The sequence below is a fragment of the Peromyscus maniculatus genome, chromosome 3, assembly GCF_049852395.1.
Source record: "Peromyscus maniculatus bairdii isolate BWxNUB_F1_BW_parent chromosome 3, HU_Pman_BW_mat_3.1, whole genome shotgun sequence".
Taxonomy (NCBI): Eukaryota; Metazoa; Chordata; class Mammalia; order Rodentia; family Cricetidae; genus Peromyscus; species Peromyscus maniculatus.
In genome coordinates, this window is record NC_134854.1 from 138351261 (window position 1) to 138370033 (window position 18773).

At 39.1% G+C, this 18773-nt stretch overlaps 1 protein-coding gene across 18 annotated transcripts in view; it reads right to left on the reverse strand.

Annotated features, from left to right (window-relative positions):
* Nucleotides 1-18773, reverse strand: part of Tmcc1 (transmembrane and coiled-coil domain family 1) — a 172728-nt gene that overhangs the window by 106902 nt on the left and 47053 nt on the right. For 12 of the 18 annotated variants that reach the window (XM_076567665.1, XM_076567658.1, XM_076567669.1 and 9 more), the window contains exon 3: nt 15637-16336. In XM_076567665.1, coding sequence (XP_076423780.1) covers nt 15637-16209 — 573 coding nt within the window. In that variant the 5' untranslated portion in view covers nt 16210-16336. Of the gene's footprint in view, nt 1-15636; nt 16337-18773 lie in introns of those variants that run through there. The other 6 variants (XM_076567670.1, XM_076567663.1, XM_076567664.1 and 3 more) reach the window with 2 other exon arrangements.

The following is an 18773-nucleotide window of genomic DNA, read 5'->3' on the forward strand; positions in this document are numbered from 1 at the left end:
TTGTGTGCCAATCAACAACTTCCCACTCTGGTGCAGCAAATTCCAGTGACATACAACCATGAGCAAAACACAAAGGGCACACATATCATCATCAGCATGCAGATCCAAAGCAGGTGACGACACTGTGACCTACATTCTCCTCAGCTCTAATCGGCTTAGAAAACCTTTATTCCCAGGCTCACAAAGCTAACCTTCTGACACAGAAAACAGCACTAGCCTGCTCTCTTCTTTATGGTGAGAAACTGAAGCAAATTCAGAGGACACCTTACAGCCCTTGAGGCATGCATTTCTAAATGGATCAATTCATCTAGCAAATATATGACATCTAAGGAAAATGGAAGATAGAAAGGAGTATTTTATTAAGGAGAAATGTATTGTCATAGATAGTCACACTGACATAACAAACCTGTGTACATACCTGTCTTCTGTGCTTTGCATCACCACAAAAGAGGACAGCCCTAGGGGGCAGGCTACGGTTTCTCTATGAAATGTTCCCTACAGGTTTATGCTCAGAATGTTTGCTGCCTGGCTGATGGAAGAGTATGAAAGACTGTGGAAACTTTAGGAGATGGGATGTAGCTGGAGGAAATCAGTCATGGAGACAAGCCTTTGAGATATATTATAACCGTGACCCCTCCTATCTAGCTCCATTTCCTGTCCATATAATAAGCTCCTCTGCCACATGCTCCAGCAGCCATGACATTCTACCCATACACACAGGGCTAGGCAACCATGGACTGACCACTCTGAAACTGAGCCAAAGTATATCCTTTTCCCTGTAGGTTGTTTCTGATAAGTATTTTTCACAGCAGTGAGAAAAATAATTTATTTGGAGTAGAAAATCTGGATATTTCAGCCTAGGAGAACATATAGTTGTAAGCTGAACTGGCTAGTTGGGCAAAGGTACATACCACCAAACATGGCCATTTGAATTCAATACCAGGAACCCATGGTAGAAGGAGAGAAGTGACACCTGCAAGTCATCCTCTATCTCCATATGCCATGGCATGTGCAGGTGCGTGCCTGCACACAGACACACTCATAAATGAATTGATGTATAGTTGTGTTGTGAGCCACTATAATTAGGAAAACATAACATCACTGAGAACCTTAATACAGAAACAGATGTTCTAGTCTATACTATAAAAAAGCCATTTCAACATCCATTTGCACAGTGGCCTTACATAATATGAGTTTTTGTTGTTGTTGTTAATAAACCATGTGAACTCTAGAGGATTATATATGTTCTAATAGGCTTCCATTTGACTGGAGTTCTAGAAAACTTCCCAGAGGATGTATGGGAAGAAGGTGGGAATGATCTCTGTCACAGTAATGCACTCCTTCACAGTTCTTTCTTCTGAAGAACTGCTTAGGAGCATCATACTTAGAAGTTTTTCTTATCTTTCACTCACTGATGTTACTGCTATTCACTTGAAGAAGAAATATGTTACAGAAATGGAAATCTCAGAGATCTTTCCCACAAAAGCAGACTACCTAGCCATTTAAAAATGTATGAAATCTCAAGTTTGGGTGATTCTTAGCATTCACATCATTGAGATAGAAAACCTATGCCTTTGTGCTGACATGAGGAAGAATGGAACATTCTATAGGCCAGGAAAAAAGAAAACAGCAACACACCCAACTCAGGCACTGTGCTCACATTCACGATATAGGGGAGTTAGCTAAGTTGTTTTTGAGGTGATATATTCTGAACATTAAAATAGGACTTGCAGAACTGAGATGGTAGCATGCTTACTTAGCATGCACAAGGCCCTAGGTTTGATCCCTAGAAATGAATATGCCAGGTGTGGTGATGCATGCTGGTAATCGCAGCATTCTGCAGGTTGATACAGAAGGTCATCCTCAGCCTCACTGGGAGTTAGAGGGCAGCCTGAGCTATAGACTAATTCTCAAAAATAATAAACAAACAAATAATTACAGAGATATGTATATAATTTAGTGGTATACAGAGGCACTTACTAAATCATTTGTGCTTTTAAATATTTAACTGTTCATTCATTCTACCTTGGCTTTTAAGTTTGCTTTCCTTGGGTTATGGAGACCATAATAAAACTCCAACACTGCAACTGACTAATATGTTTACTCTCCCATATAATTAGTTCAATAAGCTTGCAGGAATTTTATGACTATTTCGTATGGGAAGACAGCTTAAAATTTAGAAAGTTTTTTTTTTTTAATTTTTCGAGACAGGGTTTCTCTGCGTAATAGTCCTGGCTTTCCTGGAACTCACTTTGTAGACTAGGCTAGTCTGAACTCACAGAGATCTGCCTGCCTCTGCCTCCAGAGTACTGGGATTAAAGGCATGTGCCACTACTGCCCAGCAGCACTTTCTTCTTTTTTGAAGATTACTTATTTATTTATTTGATGTGCACTGGTGTTTTGCTTGCATATATTCTGTGTGAAGGTGTCAGATTCCCGGGAACTGGAGTTACACACAGTTGTGAGCTGCTATGAGGGTGCTGGGAACTGAACCCGGATCTGGGTTCTCTGGAAGAGCCAGTGCTCTTAACCACTAAGCTATCTATCTCTCCAGCCCCCAAAAGCAAAACAAAAGAGTTGTGAGTAGAAGGCATGCACAAAGACACCAGTTTCAGCAGTTTCCCAGTGTACTTGGAGGCAGCTCTTCATCATAACCTAACTCCTGGTGCTCAAGCACTCACCTGTGAACACCTACCTAGTGTCATGGATTCCTGAAGGACCCAGAGGCTATCTAGTCCAGCAGTCTCTTACTAGTTATGGATCTGTTATGGATATGCTCTAAGCCTTGTTGGATAACTCTAGGATAGAACAGCACTTCACAGCTTTCCCTCACAGCTTTCTGTTTCTGAAAGATGTTTTGGGATTATGATAATGTCTGTCTTCACTAAGGATTTCCATAGTACCCAAAATTCATTGGGGAGAAATTATTCTTTTCATCTTGGTCTAAATTCTCACCCATCTACATTGCAATATAAAAATCAATGGGATGTGGGAAGAAAACACTACAACTTCCACGTTTTTTAAAACTCTACCCTTTTTATTTAAATTTTTGTTATATGGTAAATACACAGAAAGTTCTATGTGTATAATTTGTAACTAAACATAAAATTTTAGAGATATTTGAAGAGGGAGGTAAGTGAAATTCACTACTGTTAATCTACAGAGATAAGACTTTCTCTTTTTTGAGTATTAAACATCACAGGATTCTACCTATATCATTAAGGATTGTGCTGGCTAGTTTTATGTAATCTTGATACAAGCTAATCATTTTTGGAAGAGGGAACCTATATCAAGTAAATGCTTCCACCAGATTGGCCTCTGGGCAAGCCTGTTATATATTTCATTAATTACTAATTGATGTTGGAGGGCCTAGCCCATTGTAGACAATACCATTCCTAGGTAAGTGATCCTGTGATGTATAAGCAAGCATGCTAAACAAGCAAGGCATGGGGAGTAAGCAAGTAAGCAGCATTCATCTATGGTCTCTGCTTCAGTTCCTGCCTCGAATTCCTGTCCTGGAGCTCCTTCAATGATGGATTGTGACCTGAGAGTTATACATTGGAACAAACTGTTTCCTCCACAAGTTATCTACCTACCTAACTACCTACCTACCTACCTACCTACCTACCTACCCATTCACTCATCCATCCATCTATCTTTTTGGCTTTTCAAGACAGGGTTTCTCTGTGTAGCTCTGAAACTGTCCTGAAACTCACTCTGTAAACCAGGCTGGCCTTGAACTCAAAGAGATCCACCTGCCTCTGCCTCCCTAGTGCTGGCATTAAAGGTGTGCACCACCACCAGGCTGGTCATGGTATTTTATCACAGCAATAGAAACCCCAAGTAAGAGAAGGATCCTCAAAAAATATTAAATATTTGGTCAGTTCATCAACAACCACTTATAAATATTTAGCATAAGAACTTAATGGCACTGTGCTCAACTTACAAAAGAGCCAAGTTATTTCCCTGGTAAAGTGCAGGGCAACTCAAAAGAGGAATTATTTTAGTCTTCCTAAGCTTACACTTTACACGAGGCTTTTGACAATCTCTAATTATGGATGCATGTTTCTCAGGCACCTGCACCCACAACCACATGCACACATGATGATAAAAGCTTATGGAAACTTCATTATCTCTCCAAACTAAATATAAAAATAAATTTGCTTTGGTTGGACATATCAAAGTATTTTATTTCAAAAGTATTTAAAGGCTTAAGCAAGATTGCTCAGAATATTGTATGCTGAAATACATGACAAAATGATACAGTCCATTTCAATTAATATTTAAAATATAATATTCTTACCTGGAATTACTTTTCAAGACTATTATTGTTGTAGAATACTCCTTTACACTGTGTGAAGATATGTCATTGTGATTGGTTTAATAATAAGCTGAATGGCCATAGCTAGGGAGGGTTTCCTGGCACAAAGGACACTGGGAAGAAGGGCAGAGTTGAGAGAACGCAGAGGAAGCATGACATGTAGGAAATGAGGTAACAAGCCATGAGCCAGTGGCAACACATAATTAATAGAAATGGGTTAATTTAAGTTAAAAGAGCCAGTCAGAAACAAGCCTCAGCTATCGGCCAAGCTTTCATAATTAATCAGAAGCCTCCATGTTGTTTATTTGGGAGCTGGCTGGTGGGACAGAGAAAGACTTTATACATATTATTATTAAAAATTCTTTCAAAATGTAGTCAAGTATAGGAAATGTGTTCAATTTCTAAACACAATGTTCATGTTATCACAAGTCAAACATTCAAAACAAGGAAAAGAAGTACAGAATGAAGCTTTGGAAAGCTGCCATAACCAAGATCCATAGAAGGTAAGCATGAGTATTCAGGTTTCCAAGGCAGATGGTCAATTTCCTACTATGTAGAAATGAAACGACCACCTTAAATCATTTACTAGTCCTAAGAGTCTGTAAAATTTAGGACTTATGCCAATACTTGTTAAGAACTGGTTCCAGCAGGCTGGGGAGATGATGCAGTTTGTAAAATCCCTGCCTTGCAAGTATGAAGAACTGAGTTCAGTTCCCAATATTTACATGATGTCCCAGCCAACCCTGTTTCAAAAATAATGTGGTCAGTGCCTGAGAAACAGCACTTGAGATTGTCCTCTGGCCATCTCCTCCTCCTCCTCCTCCTCCTCCTCCTCCTCCTCCTCCTCCTTCTCTCTCTCTCTCTCTCTCTCTCTCTCTCTCTCTCTCTCTCTCTCTCTCTCTCTCTCTCTCTCCCACCATGCACAAAATATTTGTTCTACACCATGTGCATGTGTTTATATTTACGTTTTTATTTTTGAGACAGAGTTTCTTTACATCAACCCAGGTCCTGTAATTTACTACGTAGACCAGGGTGGTCTTGAACTCACAGAGATCTACCTACTTCTGCCACCCAAGTATGGGGACTAAAGATGTGGGTCACAGCATTGCAGAAATGCCTGATAGATAATTTTAAAAAGACTGTGGGCTGAGTGGTGGTGGCCCATGCCTTAAATCCCAGCATTAAGAGGCAGAGGCTGGCGGATCTCTGTGAGTTCGAGGCCAGGCTGGTTTATAGCGGGAGTTCTAGGACAGCCAGGGCTACACAGAGAAACCCTGCCTTGGAAAACAAAAACAATAACAAAAAAGACTTTAGGGTTGTATTAAGGTTAACCATAAATACTGCATTTAAAATACATTGAAGGCAACAAAAATTATCAATGGGCCAACCTACCAAAAACATTAGTACTAGACATACTTAACAGAGGACTTCCAGAAAGTAGAAGTATTCAAGTGTCCTCAAATTCCAGGGGATTATTTAATTCCCTGGCACTGATATTTCCTAAAGATGAAGCTTTAAGTTCAAATTAAATTATCAAATATGATTAAGGCTCTAGCTCAATAAACAAGTACAATAAATTGCCATACAAAAAATTCATCCATCTGGGCATGGTGCCACATATACGTGCGTGTACACACACAAATAAATGTTTATCACAAAATTTTTTTAAAAGAGTTGTTCCATGGCCGGGCAACAGTTGCGCATGCCTTTAATCACAGCACTCGGGAGGCAGAGCCAGGTGGATCTCTGTTAGTTCGAGGCCAGCCTGGTCTATACAGCGAGATCCAAAAAACAACACAGAGAAACCCTGTCTCAAAAACCAAAAAGAAAAACAAAATAAAACAAAACAACAACAAACAAACAAAAAAAGACTTGGTCTTAATATCTAGTTATAACTTCTTATCAACTATGTGGACACGACAACACATTTCTACTTCATTTGTTCCTCAAATAATAAAGTCTAGTTGTTGACCAAAAAAAAAAAAAAAAAAAAAGGGTTCATTCCGTACCTACAGCTCTTCCAATGCCTGTATCAATAAATACTTTCTAACTTATAAAAACAAACAATCAAACTCCACAGCCATTAGAGATTATTAATTACCTGGAAAAGAGGATCATGCAGAAGAGGCTCACTGAAGACAACCCATGTCTTCAGAAAGAAGGATAGCTTCTCACAGCCCTACCAGAGAAGCACAGGAAGCCAGATTTGGCTTACCAGGTAAGTTTGGATACAGTGACCTAGGAGAACGGGCTGCTTTGGGAGCTCTGAGATGCTAGACCAAGAATGCTGAGAGCTGTCGTCTTACTAACAACTGCAGAAATGCCTCCCTTCCCCAACTAAGACTTTTGTATTAAAGGAAAGTTCTACAGGGAAAGATGTCTTAGGAAAATGCCCTTACATTTGTATCTTTCCTTCCCTATGGTTAGCAACACAACAGGAAGAAGAAGCCCACAAATCAACAAGAACGTCTTTGCCACTGACTGCCAGGTTATCTGCCAGCTATGGTAACAAGTGAGCAAAACAAGTATTTTATTTTCTAGACATACACACTGTTGGGGCAAAATACACATTGTTTGAAGGGAAGCAGTGGTTGTTTTTTGGCAATTTCACTGTGACCTTTTGATTGTAGATAGAATAAAAAATAGAAAACATGAATTTCCATTTCATCTAAGTTTCTTTTTTAAGAGTAATTATCAGGATTCAAACCTTATGTCAATTACTTAAGACCAATTTTTTTTCTTTTTTGTTGTTTTAGGAAAATTTGTAGTTTGTAGTTCATTCATTTTTTGCCAACCTACTTCCTTCTAGCATCTTCTATACCTTCTGAAATTATAACACATTGGCTACACTAGACACACACTAAAAATGGCCAATGTTAAATTATCTGTGCTATGGAAGATCCAGCAAGACTAAACTGTCTATTAGCACTCTGGTCCTTGACAAGTTTGACATTTTCCCTAAACTCTAATTACCTCATTAAAAATATTTTTTTCGATTTATTTATTGTGTTGTGCCTGTGCAGGTGGAAAGAGGGTGTCGAATTCCCTGGAACTGGAGTTATGGGTAGTTGTGAGCTGCCATGTAGATGCCAGGAACCAAACCTAGATCCTCTGCAACAGCAGCAAGTGCTCCTAATTCCTTAGCCATCTCTCCTATATACCTAATTTTAGGAAAGTTATAGGCTTGTAAACAACCTTACAAAGAATATTGCTGCTGGGCGGTAGTGGCGCACACCTTTAATCCCAGCACTCGGGAGACAGAGCCAGGCGGATCCCTATGATTTTGAGGCTAGCCTGGGCTACAGAGTGAGTTCCTGGACAAGTGCAAAGCTACACAGAGAAACCCTGTCTCAAAAAACAAAACAAAAAAAGAAGGATATTACCAACTGTATCAGGAAAAGTTTGATTATTGAATGGTCTGTTAAACTTCAATATTGCCAAGGTAGGTTACACAGGTATAGTTTTGCCTTCATTACCTTTCTAACATTAGCTCTGAAATGTTGTACTGCAGCTTATGTGAGACTTTAATAACGAACTCTCTCCTGCCCCACCCATACACACAATGCAGAAGTACCTCCACACAGACTGCTTATTTAGCCCGTCATCTCACTAAATAAGACGTATTTTAGACATTCTAAATTAACCCTTTGCTAGTTTGTTTAGAAATCTCAGCATACACAATATTGCTGCTCACATTTTAATATTAAAATGTAGTATTAAAAGTAACTAATAATCAGAGAGATATCTCAGTGGGCTTAAGCCTCTACTGCCCAAGCCTCAGAACCCACATGAGAAAGCTAGAAAATGGTGAATGCCAGCCCTCTTCTGGTAAGATGGGAGGTAGATACAAAATTTCAAGTTATTTTTAGTTTTTTTTTTTTTTTTTTTTTTTTTTTCCCAAGACAGGATTTTTCTTGTGTAGCTTTTGGAGCCTGTCCTGGAACTTGCTCTGTAGAGCAGGCTGGCCTCAAACTCACAAGTACTGGGACTAAAGGCGTGAACCACCACCGCTCAGCAATATTTTTAGTTTTATCTACACACAAAGCAAAGGCATACATTAACGCAGAATGTGTAATAATTGTGACTCTAAATGTCAAGGTTCAGAAATAAAATCTCATGGGCCTATACTGACCAATGAAATCATAGGTCATGATGATGTTAACATCCAAGTTAAGTATATTTTTAACACATACTTGTCAGTTTCTGAAATACAGTTTGCTAAGCCCACTTTTTTCCCCCTAACTTGCCAAAACCACTTGTTTTTCTTAAGAATGCTATGCTGTGATCACTGAGGAAAACAATCTATTCTAGAGACTGTCTTGTATTTAATGTCTGTCTATGGTCTGTCCCTCTGAGTGTCTATTATGAATCTTTTTTTTTTTTTTTTTTCAAGACAGGGTTTCTCTGTGTAGCTTTGTGCCTTTCCTGGGACTCACTTGGTAGCCCAGGCTGGCCTCGAACTCACAAAGGTCCGCCTGGCTCTGCCTCCCGAGTGCTGGGATTAAAAGCATGCGCCACCACCGCCCGGCCCATTATGAATCTTTAAGTGAGGTCTTGTCAGTGTTCTAGATAACAAGAATGGCAACCTCCTTTGGAAACCAGTTCTCCTAGCTTCTAAGATTCAAGGTTATGATAAAGTATGAAGGCCCCTGTGAACAAAAGGGGAAATCAGAAACCAGGTCTATGTGGGATTCCTTTAGAGATCCCCTTTACAAAGCTAAAGCATGTGACTACTTTTTAAGACAAAGAATAATAGGTTAAATTTAATTTTTGTTTGTTTTAATGCAAGGTCTCTCTGTACAGGCCAAGCTGGTGTCCAACTCAGACCGTCTTGCTCAGCCTCCCCAGTGCTGGGATTACAAGTCAGCACCACCACAAATGGCTTAAAATGCAAAGAATGGACTTCACTTTGCTTTATGTTGCATCTTCATCATAAAACTTGCTGTTTCTGAACGTAAGAAACATAATTCAGATTTGAGAAGCAAACCCAGTTAACAAATCTACTTATGATGTTAAACTTTGCACAAGTCACTCATTTCTTTCGTATTTTTCAATTTACTGGAATGTAAGTTTCTCAGGTATATCCTAATGATTTTCTAGAGTTCACTGGTACCCACTGTCATGTCTTTCTTTTCATTCATCAAGGGCAGTAACACCTTTTTCTATCTACTTCCACTCAAAACAACCACATTAAATACTGACTTTTTAACTTATTCTTACTTTATATATCAGTGTTTTGACTGTATGTAGACCTGTGTAACACATCTGTATTGTGCCCTTGAAGGGCAGAAAGGGGGTTGAATCCCCTGGAGCTGGAGTGACAGGTGGCTGTGACCTGTCAAGTGGGTGCTGGGAACTAACCCCAGGTCCTCTATAAAAGCATTAAGTGTTCTTAACTGCCAAGCCACTTTTCTAGCTCCTGACATAAAATCTTTAAGGAAAAGAAAAATCTTTTGGGACCACCGTCTACATACTTGTTTTTATTTAGTGTGTCTATAGTGTGTTTACATGATGTATCAATATGGGTGTATATGTGCCATAGCACACACCATGGCACATGTATAGAGGTCAGAGGACAACTTCTAGCAGCCCATTCTAGCCTTCCACTTTGTTTTGAGGGCCCTGGGTCTCTCTTGTTTCTGAGTATGTACTGCGCAGTCCAAGCTAGCTTGGACAGCAAGCCTCTCAGGGATTCTCCTGAATCACCATACCAATGCTGGAATTACAGATGTGTCCTACTACATCTGGCTTTTTGTGTGGGTTCTGGGATCTGAACTCAAGTTGTCAGGCTTGTACAGCAAGTGCTTTTGCCCACTGAGTCACCTCCCTACACTCACTACATTCACATTATACTGTTTTAAATGTGCCTGCAGCGAAGGCTAGAACTACACACTCTGGCTCTAAGAGCTGAAGACTAACAACCCCAAAGTTACTTGACTTGATCAAGTTTTGGTATATGAAGTTAAGTACCTGTTAGGGAAAACTAAGAGACCAAAAGTACATTTTCATTTTTAATGTATGGCCATTTTTCCAGTCCTGTATTATTGACTGTCTGTAGAACATTCCCTTGGTGTCAACAACCCAACCAATACTAAATGTATAGAGAAGATAGAGACTTTTGCTAGAGTTTATTAAAAACTACACAATTTTTTCCAATGTTAATTGGGAAAATTAACAGTATTTTTAAGGTTTCTTTCTTTCTTTTCTTTCTTTCCTTCTTTTTTTTTTTTTTTTTGGTTTTTTGAGACAGGGTTTCTCTGTGTAGCTTTGCGCCTTTCCTGGAACTCACTTTGTAGCCCAGGCTGGCCTCGAACTCATAGAGATCCGCCTGGCTCTGCCTCCCAAGTGCTGAGATTAAAGGCGTGCGCCACCATCACCCGGCTTTTTAAGGTTTCTAAGCAAATCTTATTGCTTAATATTCTTTATCTTCTTAAATGTCAACACTGTCAAACCCTACCTCTTCTACTGTTTGTTCCACACCTAAAGTAATCAAATCAATTCAAATTACAAGAGCAAATGCTTAATTCAGTGCATTCCTAAATATCATTCCCCAGTTCTCACCTTCTCCTCTTGGCCTAGGACCCCACCTAGTGGACAGCAACTGGAATCAACCTTTCTATAGTCTCACTTCTTCCCTGCACAGAACAGCATATGGGCTTACTGGATTTGCTTATTGCTCAACTAACTCTATTTCAGAAATTTCTTTAACACATATATCCCTCAAACCACTTTCTGTTTATATTCCAGTTATAACTAAACATTATAAAAATTCTTTTTCTCTATTCATATTGTAGTAAGTGAGCCCCAAAGAGTCCCTAACTTCAGCCTAATAAAGACAGTGCATTCCTTAACTTAGTCTCCAAAAGGGAAAATAATATAGTAAATTCCAAAACAAAATAGTGAATTCTCAGCCTTAAATATAATGATCAATGGCCTCAAATTTTATCTTCAGAAGATCCAAGATTTGCATTGACCTTTTGATGTCCCTCTAATTAAGTTTATTCTCAGAATTTTTGCAAAAGAATTAATTTGCTTCTATTTTATAAAAGCAGCAGTAAGTAAATTGTACTGATTCCTGTTGCACTCATTATACAGTTACCACTACAGCAAGCAGCAAAGGGTGCAGCCTTCCAACAAGAGGTTGGAAGAATGAACCTTTGGGCTACAGTGGGAATCTTCATCTATACCATTTCTTTCTAACTGAAATTCAGAGTGGCTTCACCCATAGGAACAAACAACTGTGCTTTAGGACTGTCGCCTCACAACTAAGCTCTCTGAGATCTTAGCTGTATTCGTCCATCTTGAATTAAACTAGTCCAAAAAATGCAATATATATTTTTAAATTTACTTATAATAGTTTATTTTTTTAATAATATATTATTTCTTCCCTTCCCTTTCATCCTTCTAATCCCTCCTACACATCCTCCCTTGCTCTCAAAGTCGTGGCCTCTTTAATCATTTAATTTATGTATATACACATGTTCGTGCATGCATGTGTGCCCTAAATACATGAATACAACCTGCTCAGTTGTATACAACCATATAATGCTACCTGTATGTCTATGATCTCAGGGATAATTACTTGGTATTGAACAACCAATCAAGGAGGCTCTTCCAATTCCTAATTATGTGCTCAATATTTGTTCTTATGCCCACAGATAGATTTAGTTCTCACCTCTCATATCAAAGAAACTTACCTTTGTAACAGAAAGAGACCATTACAGAAAACTACAACCAATCAAAATGCAGAGAACAAGAGATCACGTAGTGCCCAATTTAAACTGATACATCTGTAAAACAATTCCTGTACTGAAAGCTCAGGGATCATATCAGAATAGAAGATAGAAAGGTTGTAAAATGCAGAGAAGCAGGAAGTTTGCTAAAACTGTGTTTCCTAGAAATGTCAGAGAGGGTATAGACTCATGAAGTTTCATCAAATAAGACCTGAACAATACCAATGGACATACTAACATGGAAGGGGTCTTAACAACCATGGGCAACCAGGAAATGCTAAGAGCAAGGAAAATATCTTCCCCAGGGGAGAGTCCTTCTAATATATTTTCAGTCCCTTTCAGAAAATTAAAAATTTTTTTTTTTTTTTTTTTGGTTTTTTGAGACAGGGTTTCTCTGTGTAGCTTTGCGCCTTTCCTGGAGCTCACTTGGTAGCCCAGGCTGGCCTCGAACTCACAGAGATCCGCCTGGCTCTGCCTCCCGAGTGCTGGGATTAAAGGCGTGCGCCACCAACGCCCGGCTAAAAAAATTTTTTTATTTAGCTTTATGTGCAGTGGTGTCAGATTCCCCTGGATATGGAGTTACAGACAGTTGTGAGCTACCATGTGGGTGCTGGGAACTGAACAAAGGTTCTCTGAAAGAGTAGCCAGTGGTCTTAACTGCTGAGCCATCTCGCTAGCCCCACCCCACCACCACCCCCGCCTCTTTTAGAGTTTCATCAAACTCTTTAGCTTCACACACACACTGCTCAAACAAAGGTGAAATTTAAGACAATCAGTTATACACAGTCATACAACTCTCTAATCTTCCCTTGTCTTGTCCTGTCTAGTCTAGTCTAGTCTAATCTGTGAATGTCCCTTAAAGGTCTGTTGACTGTCAGTAGGGTTCTATGTGAGATGTAAAGAATTAACATGCATAGTCCTAGCTTTCAAGGGGACAACTGGGTGTTTGCATTGCTTTTTTGCCTTTTAGCTAAGACTAAGTCTTGGGAGTGTTTTTGCAGTTTTCCTTTGTATCTCAATTACTTGACACCTGATTACCTGCATTGGTTTTGTTACCTTATGACATAGTGATAAGTCTGTGATATTCTGATGGGGCTTCACAGTCTAGGACATTAGGCAAGGCCCCATTCTCTAGAGTGCCCATTCAACTTGCCTGTCTCTTTAGCCCTTCTCTGGACTTGTACTGCTCTGAATTTTAGTAATATATGATAATGTACTGCTCCCTACCTAGGCCTTTTCACTGCTGAGAATGGAGGCTAAGAGGCTGCACATTGATCAACTGAGCTCTTCAGGAGGAGGGCATCAGGACCTACAGTGAGTAAGTGACCAACTCTACCAGCTCTGAACAACTCGGCAGCTAATTCTACTGTGCTATACAGCTATTTTAATTTTCTAAGTGTATCAAGAAAAAAATGGGAAGTAAAGCAAATGTACAGTGTTTCCAGACTGTAAGTAACATTAAATATTATTTAGTACAATGACCTCACCTAGAAAGTTTAATTTCCTTAAGGTCACACTGCTAACAGAATTTAACAGCAGAAACAGAACTAGGCTCTAAAACCCAAGCTTCTGACTTCTAGGAATGGATACAATCACACTGCTTCTTAAACTGCCTGTCTTCCCAACAACACTGTAAGGTCTTTGACAACAAGGTAGTAAACTGACTTTACTGTTAACAATTTAGGGATGTTTAAGGGATACTTAAGGAATTGGTAAAGTCTTTGTTATAAGAAAAGTAATGAAAAAGGCAGCTCAGATTTGCATACTGCACCCCAAAATTTGTATAAACACTATAAATACTTGTGTGTATCTATACATGTACATATGTAGAATGTAAGGAAAAGCACAAACACTTTTGGAGGAAGGGTGAGCTGAGAAAATATCTTAGAATAGACAACAGGACTATGGCCACAGATAAGTCTATAAGGCTTCAAAGTGCTAACATTCAAACTACAAAAAAGTTTGAATATTACCCATAGATCAGATTCTTTTGTGTTTATGTATGGAGTCCAGAGGTCTATGCTGAGTATCTTCCTCATCCATTCCCCAATTTCTCTGTTTAAATATATGAGTATGGGTGCAGAGGCCAGAGGAGGATGCCACACGTCCTGATGCATTACTCTCTATCTTATTCCTTTGAGACATACTCTCTTACTAAGTAAATGTGGAGTGATGCTAGCACCCAGTAAGTCCTAGCAATCCTGTTTCCATTAGAGAACTCAAGTTATGGATGCACATATGCCCACACCCAGTTTTTTGAGACCTGTCTCAAAAAAAAAAAAAAAAAAAAAAAAAAAAAGGTAAAGAAATTCTAGATTACGTAAGCTCTGAACCGTTCTAGTTGTGAAACCATGAGAACACTTAACTTCCTACATTTTTGCTGCCTCATCAACAACAATGAAAAACAATCTATCAAGGCCAAGTACAGGGCTGTCTAAGCACCGAAGAGAAAATTACATGTGTTTGAACGTACTTCCTGCCACATCAGAAACAAAGAATAAATGGCAGCTATCATTATGACTGTCATTAGACACTATAAGGTACATTATCTATTAATTTCAAGTGTTATTTTAAGCAAAGATAACTATATTGCAATGTAAGTGTTTTCATATTCTCTAATACATAAAATGACAAATAAGCTGATATTACAGCAAGGAAGGCCACAGTAGTATATAATCAGTAAAAATTTATGGTGAAATTGTATTTACAGATATAGAAAAATGCTCATAGCAGTTTTAGTTGAAAAAACTCAACAGTGGATGAGTTTTATTTAAAACATTAATAAAAATTGAATGAAAAATAACTTCAAAGTCGTACTCTGATACACAGTAAGTGTGAGGCCAGCTTGGATTACAAGAGAGATCTCCACCACCATGAGATAAGCTCAGTGGGTACAGGTGCTTACTGCCAAGCTTGGAGATCTGAGTTCAATTCCCGGGACTCACATGACAGAAGGCGAGAATATGGCATGCACACACACTCTGTAATGTGCCCCTCCACACACATACAAATAAATAAACATGAAAAACAAAAGTGAGGAACTTTCAATAACCAACATACCAGGATAGTTCTAACCAAATTCCATGTTAATCATTAGGTCAAAGCCAAGCTTTGCACACTGGGTAAAAGTAAATAAGAATTCTTTTCTCTTTTCTTTTTCTTTCTTTCTTCCTTCCTTCCTTCTTTCCTTCCTCCCTCCTTTCTTCTCTCTCCTCTCTCTCTCTCTCTCTCTCTCTCTCTCTCTCTCTCTCTCTCTCTCTCTCTCTCTCTCTCTCTCTCTCTTTGAGACATAGTCTCACATTACACAGGCAGGCCTAAAAGATATTTGGTCTCAAACCCTACACAGTCAATTCCTGATCCTCCTGCCTCCCCCTACCAAGCACTGGGATTATAGGTGTGTACTATTAGACCCATCTTGGAAAATTTTTACATATCTACTTTAAAAACCAGACTGATCATTTTTCATGAGAGAGAGAGAGAGAGAGAGAGAGAGAGAGAGAGAGAGAGAGAGAGAGAGAGAGAGAACATGCATATAATGCTTGTAAAAACAGCAAGTTAACAGAAATCTAACAACAGACTTACTCGTTCTGCAGCTGACTCCTCTCCGGGTACACACGCAGCAGCAGCAGCAGCAGCACAAGCTATTTCCATCACAGAAGAGCTGGTAGGAGCATCAGTTGTAGATGAAGACCTGGGCCGACCTGACTGTATAACAGCAGCCACCTCCTGGCCAGATTTCCTGTTGATTTGGGGACTTCCCTTTGGGGCTTCTGACTTGCCCCGCCTACTATGCAAGCTTGTTCCTCTCTTCATCTTGGGTGGCACTCGGATTTGTTGCAGAACACGATTCAGAGCTGTGGGGTGGGTGGAGACACCATCAATCTCAGCACATGTGTTCTGGCTGTCCAGATCCACTTCAGGCTCTGGATCTGTCTGAATCTGCTGCACATCGTGTGGAGACACTGATGACCTCCTGCGCTGGTGCTGGAACAGATGCTTCAAGCCTTGGCCAATCACATTAATGTTCTCCAGAGCATTGTGGGTCATTTTAGATAACTTTTGTTCTGATTCTGTCTGCCTCCTGGCTTCTGCATCTTGGGATTTGCCTCCAGGATCAGGGTCCTCATATAACTGTTCACTGCCGGAAGGCTCCATCAGTAAGCTTAATAAGCTTATTTGCAAACTCAAAAAATTTTAAACACACCGAGACTGTCAAATTAGGTAGGCATTTGCTTCAACAGTGACTATGCATGCAGCTGTGAGATGGAGGCTTCATGCCTACCTAATGTTAAAAAAAAAAGAAAAAGAAAAAAGAAAAAAAAAAAAAAAGAAAACAACCTGTGTCATACAACCATGCAAAAATACAGAAACACTACAGTTAAAAGAAAAACATGCAGCTAGCCAAACAAACAAGTTACTACCATTAAGCAATCTTTAATCAGAAGATTAAAAGATAATTTTTCAGCTAATGGGTTATGGTATGTTCTAGAATAAGAAGCCCAGAACAAGGACACAGGAAATAAAAACAGCAATGTCGGGGTAGGGGTGGGGAGAATAATCCCTTACAAGCTTCAGTATATGAAGAAGGATAGGGCCATCTTAGAATAGACACTATAATAGCAGCTGGCAGGACAACCAGCCATTGCTTAGAAAATCAAGAGAATAGACCATCTAGTATGTTTAGTCTAGCTGAGGCAATTAAACTTTTTTTTAAAATTTATAATCATAGCTAAATATCTACATGCTGAAATTCAGCAAATTCAGGTAAACAGTGAGATATGAATATCCCAATCTATGTGAATTTTAATGAAAATTTGGAATCTCTTGCTACCTACCATCTATCCATATTCATCAAGCTCAATGGTAATTAGAGGTTGACAGGCTTGCTTTTTTGGGAAGACAAAACAAAAATCTTGTAAATGGAATTCTCTGCTGAAGTCAAAATAACCTTTCTGGCTCCAATAAATTAGTAGTCCAGACAAATCAGTCTTCAGAGAGAATAGAGCTTTGCTCAATACAAGCTGTCAAAAAGGGAGATTTGAACTGGGGGGCAGGGGCACACACCTGTAATTCTAGCACTCAGGAGACTAAGACAGGAAGATGGAGCATCAAAGGTCAATCTAGATTACAGACAGCAAGTTCTAGGTCAGTCTGGACTATACAGTGACACCAATTCTTAAAAAAATCTCAACTGTATTATTCTTGATAGATGCTTCCTATCTATATAAACTCAAAAACAAAGATATAGTACAGTTAACTAGGTACAATGGAAGAGCAGAGAAAAATTAAAGGTCAAAGGTTAAATAGTGACAATAAGCCAGTATTAAACACAGGAAAAGGAAGTTGAAACTAAGAGCATGATTGTCATGGCTACTGAAATTACATGCAAAGGGGAGGGGTAGATGGTCAGGGATCAGATCTCTTTTCTTTAATAAAAAGTGTTTTGTTTTTATTGAGTTTGTGCAAATATATAGAATTGTATAAATGCATAGAAGTTACTAGAGAGGACAAAACATGGTACTGGAGTTCTTGCATATTTTCTCTCAATTTCTGTTGCTGTTTAGAAGACTTTAAAACTCTCTACATTAAGAGAACCCTGAGCAATCTGTCACTGCCAGTTAAGTACTGAGGTATGAATCCTGTTGCCACCAAGTGGCAAGGCAGAAGGCATAAATGAGCTCACTGTGAACATAGGCCACTGTGCTGAGGGACAGGGAACACAGATCCACTCACACTCCCTGATGACTATCCTCAGACCTTCACATCATAGGACATGGACACTGGCACAGCGGCTCCAATGGTCCCTATTCTTTCAAACCTATTTCCTCATCTGCTGACTCTTAATGACTCAATAGAACAGAGTGACAGAGTTCAAAAATACTCATCTCTCCCCAGTATCTTTCTACTTTCTGAATACCATATGTTTCTTCGTTCCCAAAGGAGGCAACTGAGAGCAGCTGTTAAGAGTGGGGAGGCTCCTTGTCCTCCACTGAAATTCTTTGTGGTCTATATGGCCACCTATCCCTTTCTTAATTGTATGTTTGCATTAGTTTGTTGTTCTTCCTTGGGGACCAAAAAGAGAAAAACTCTTATTGTCTTAGATTTAGTGCAGTTTTCTTGGGCTCTTTGTGGGCAAAACTTTTGCCAACAGTATACATATTTAATTAGCCTGACCTTCCCTCATGTGTTTGCCTGGCAGACTAATAGTTACTGAATTGTATTAATCTCAGAGAAAAAGGGCTGTGTGACCAAGATATGAGCACTGGTTACAGGGTACATCTGTCAATCTCTACTCCACTGGGATGCTGAGATGGAGAATATGGGAGGATGTTATAGCAAGGCTGACAGTTACCAGGTGGTTTGTGATTTTCCTTATTTATACTGTATTAGTCAAACTGTGCAACTGACCTGGTTATTGTTGTAAGAAAAATAAAGCAATTTATCCCATGAGATTAAAAGATACCATGAATAAAATAATGTTACTAAGGTAACTGAGAAACCAAATGAACTGCTTATCTCACACATTAAGGTATTAGGAGTCAACTACTCAGCACACTTTTCTTTGGGCAGTATTGGAACTAACCAACTGACCACCTGTCTGCTTCCTATCTAAAACATTTGGAGAATATGGTACATTTTAAATATCACCTAACTTCATCTGAGATTTCCTAGTATTTGTACATTGTCTATTTTTTAAAAAATTGAAATGACTCATTACA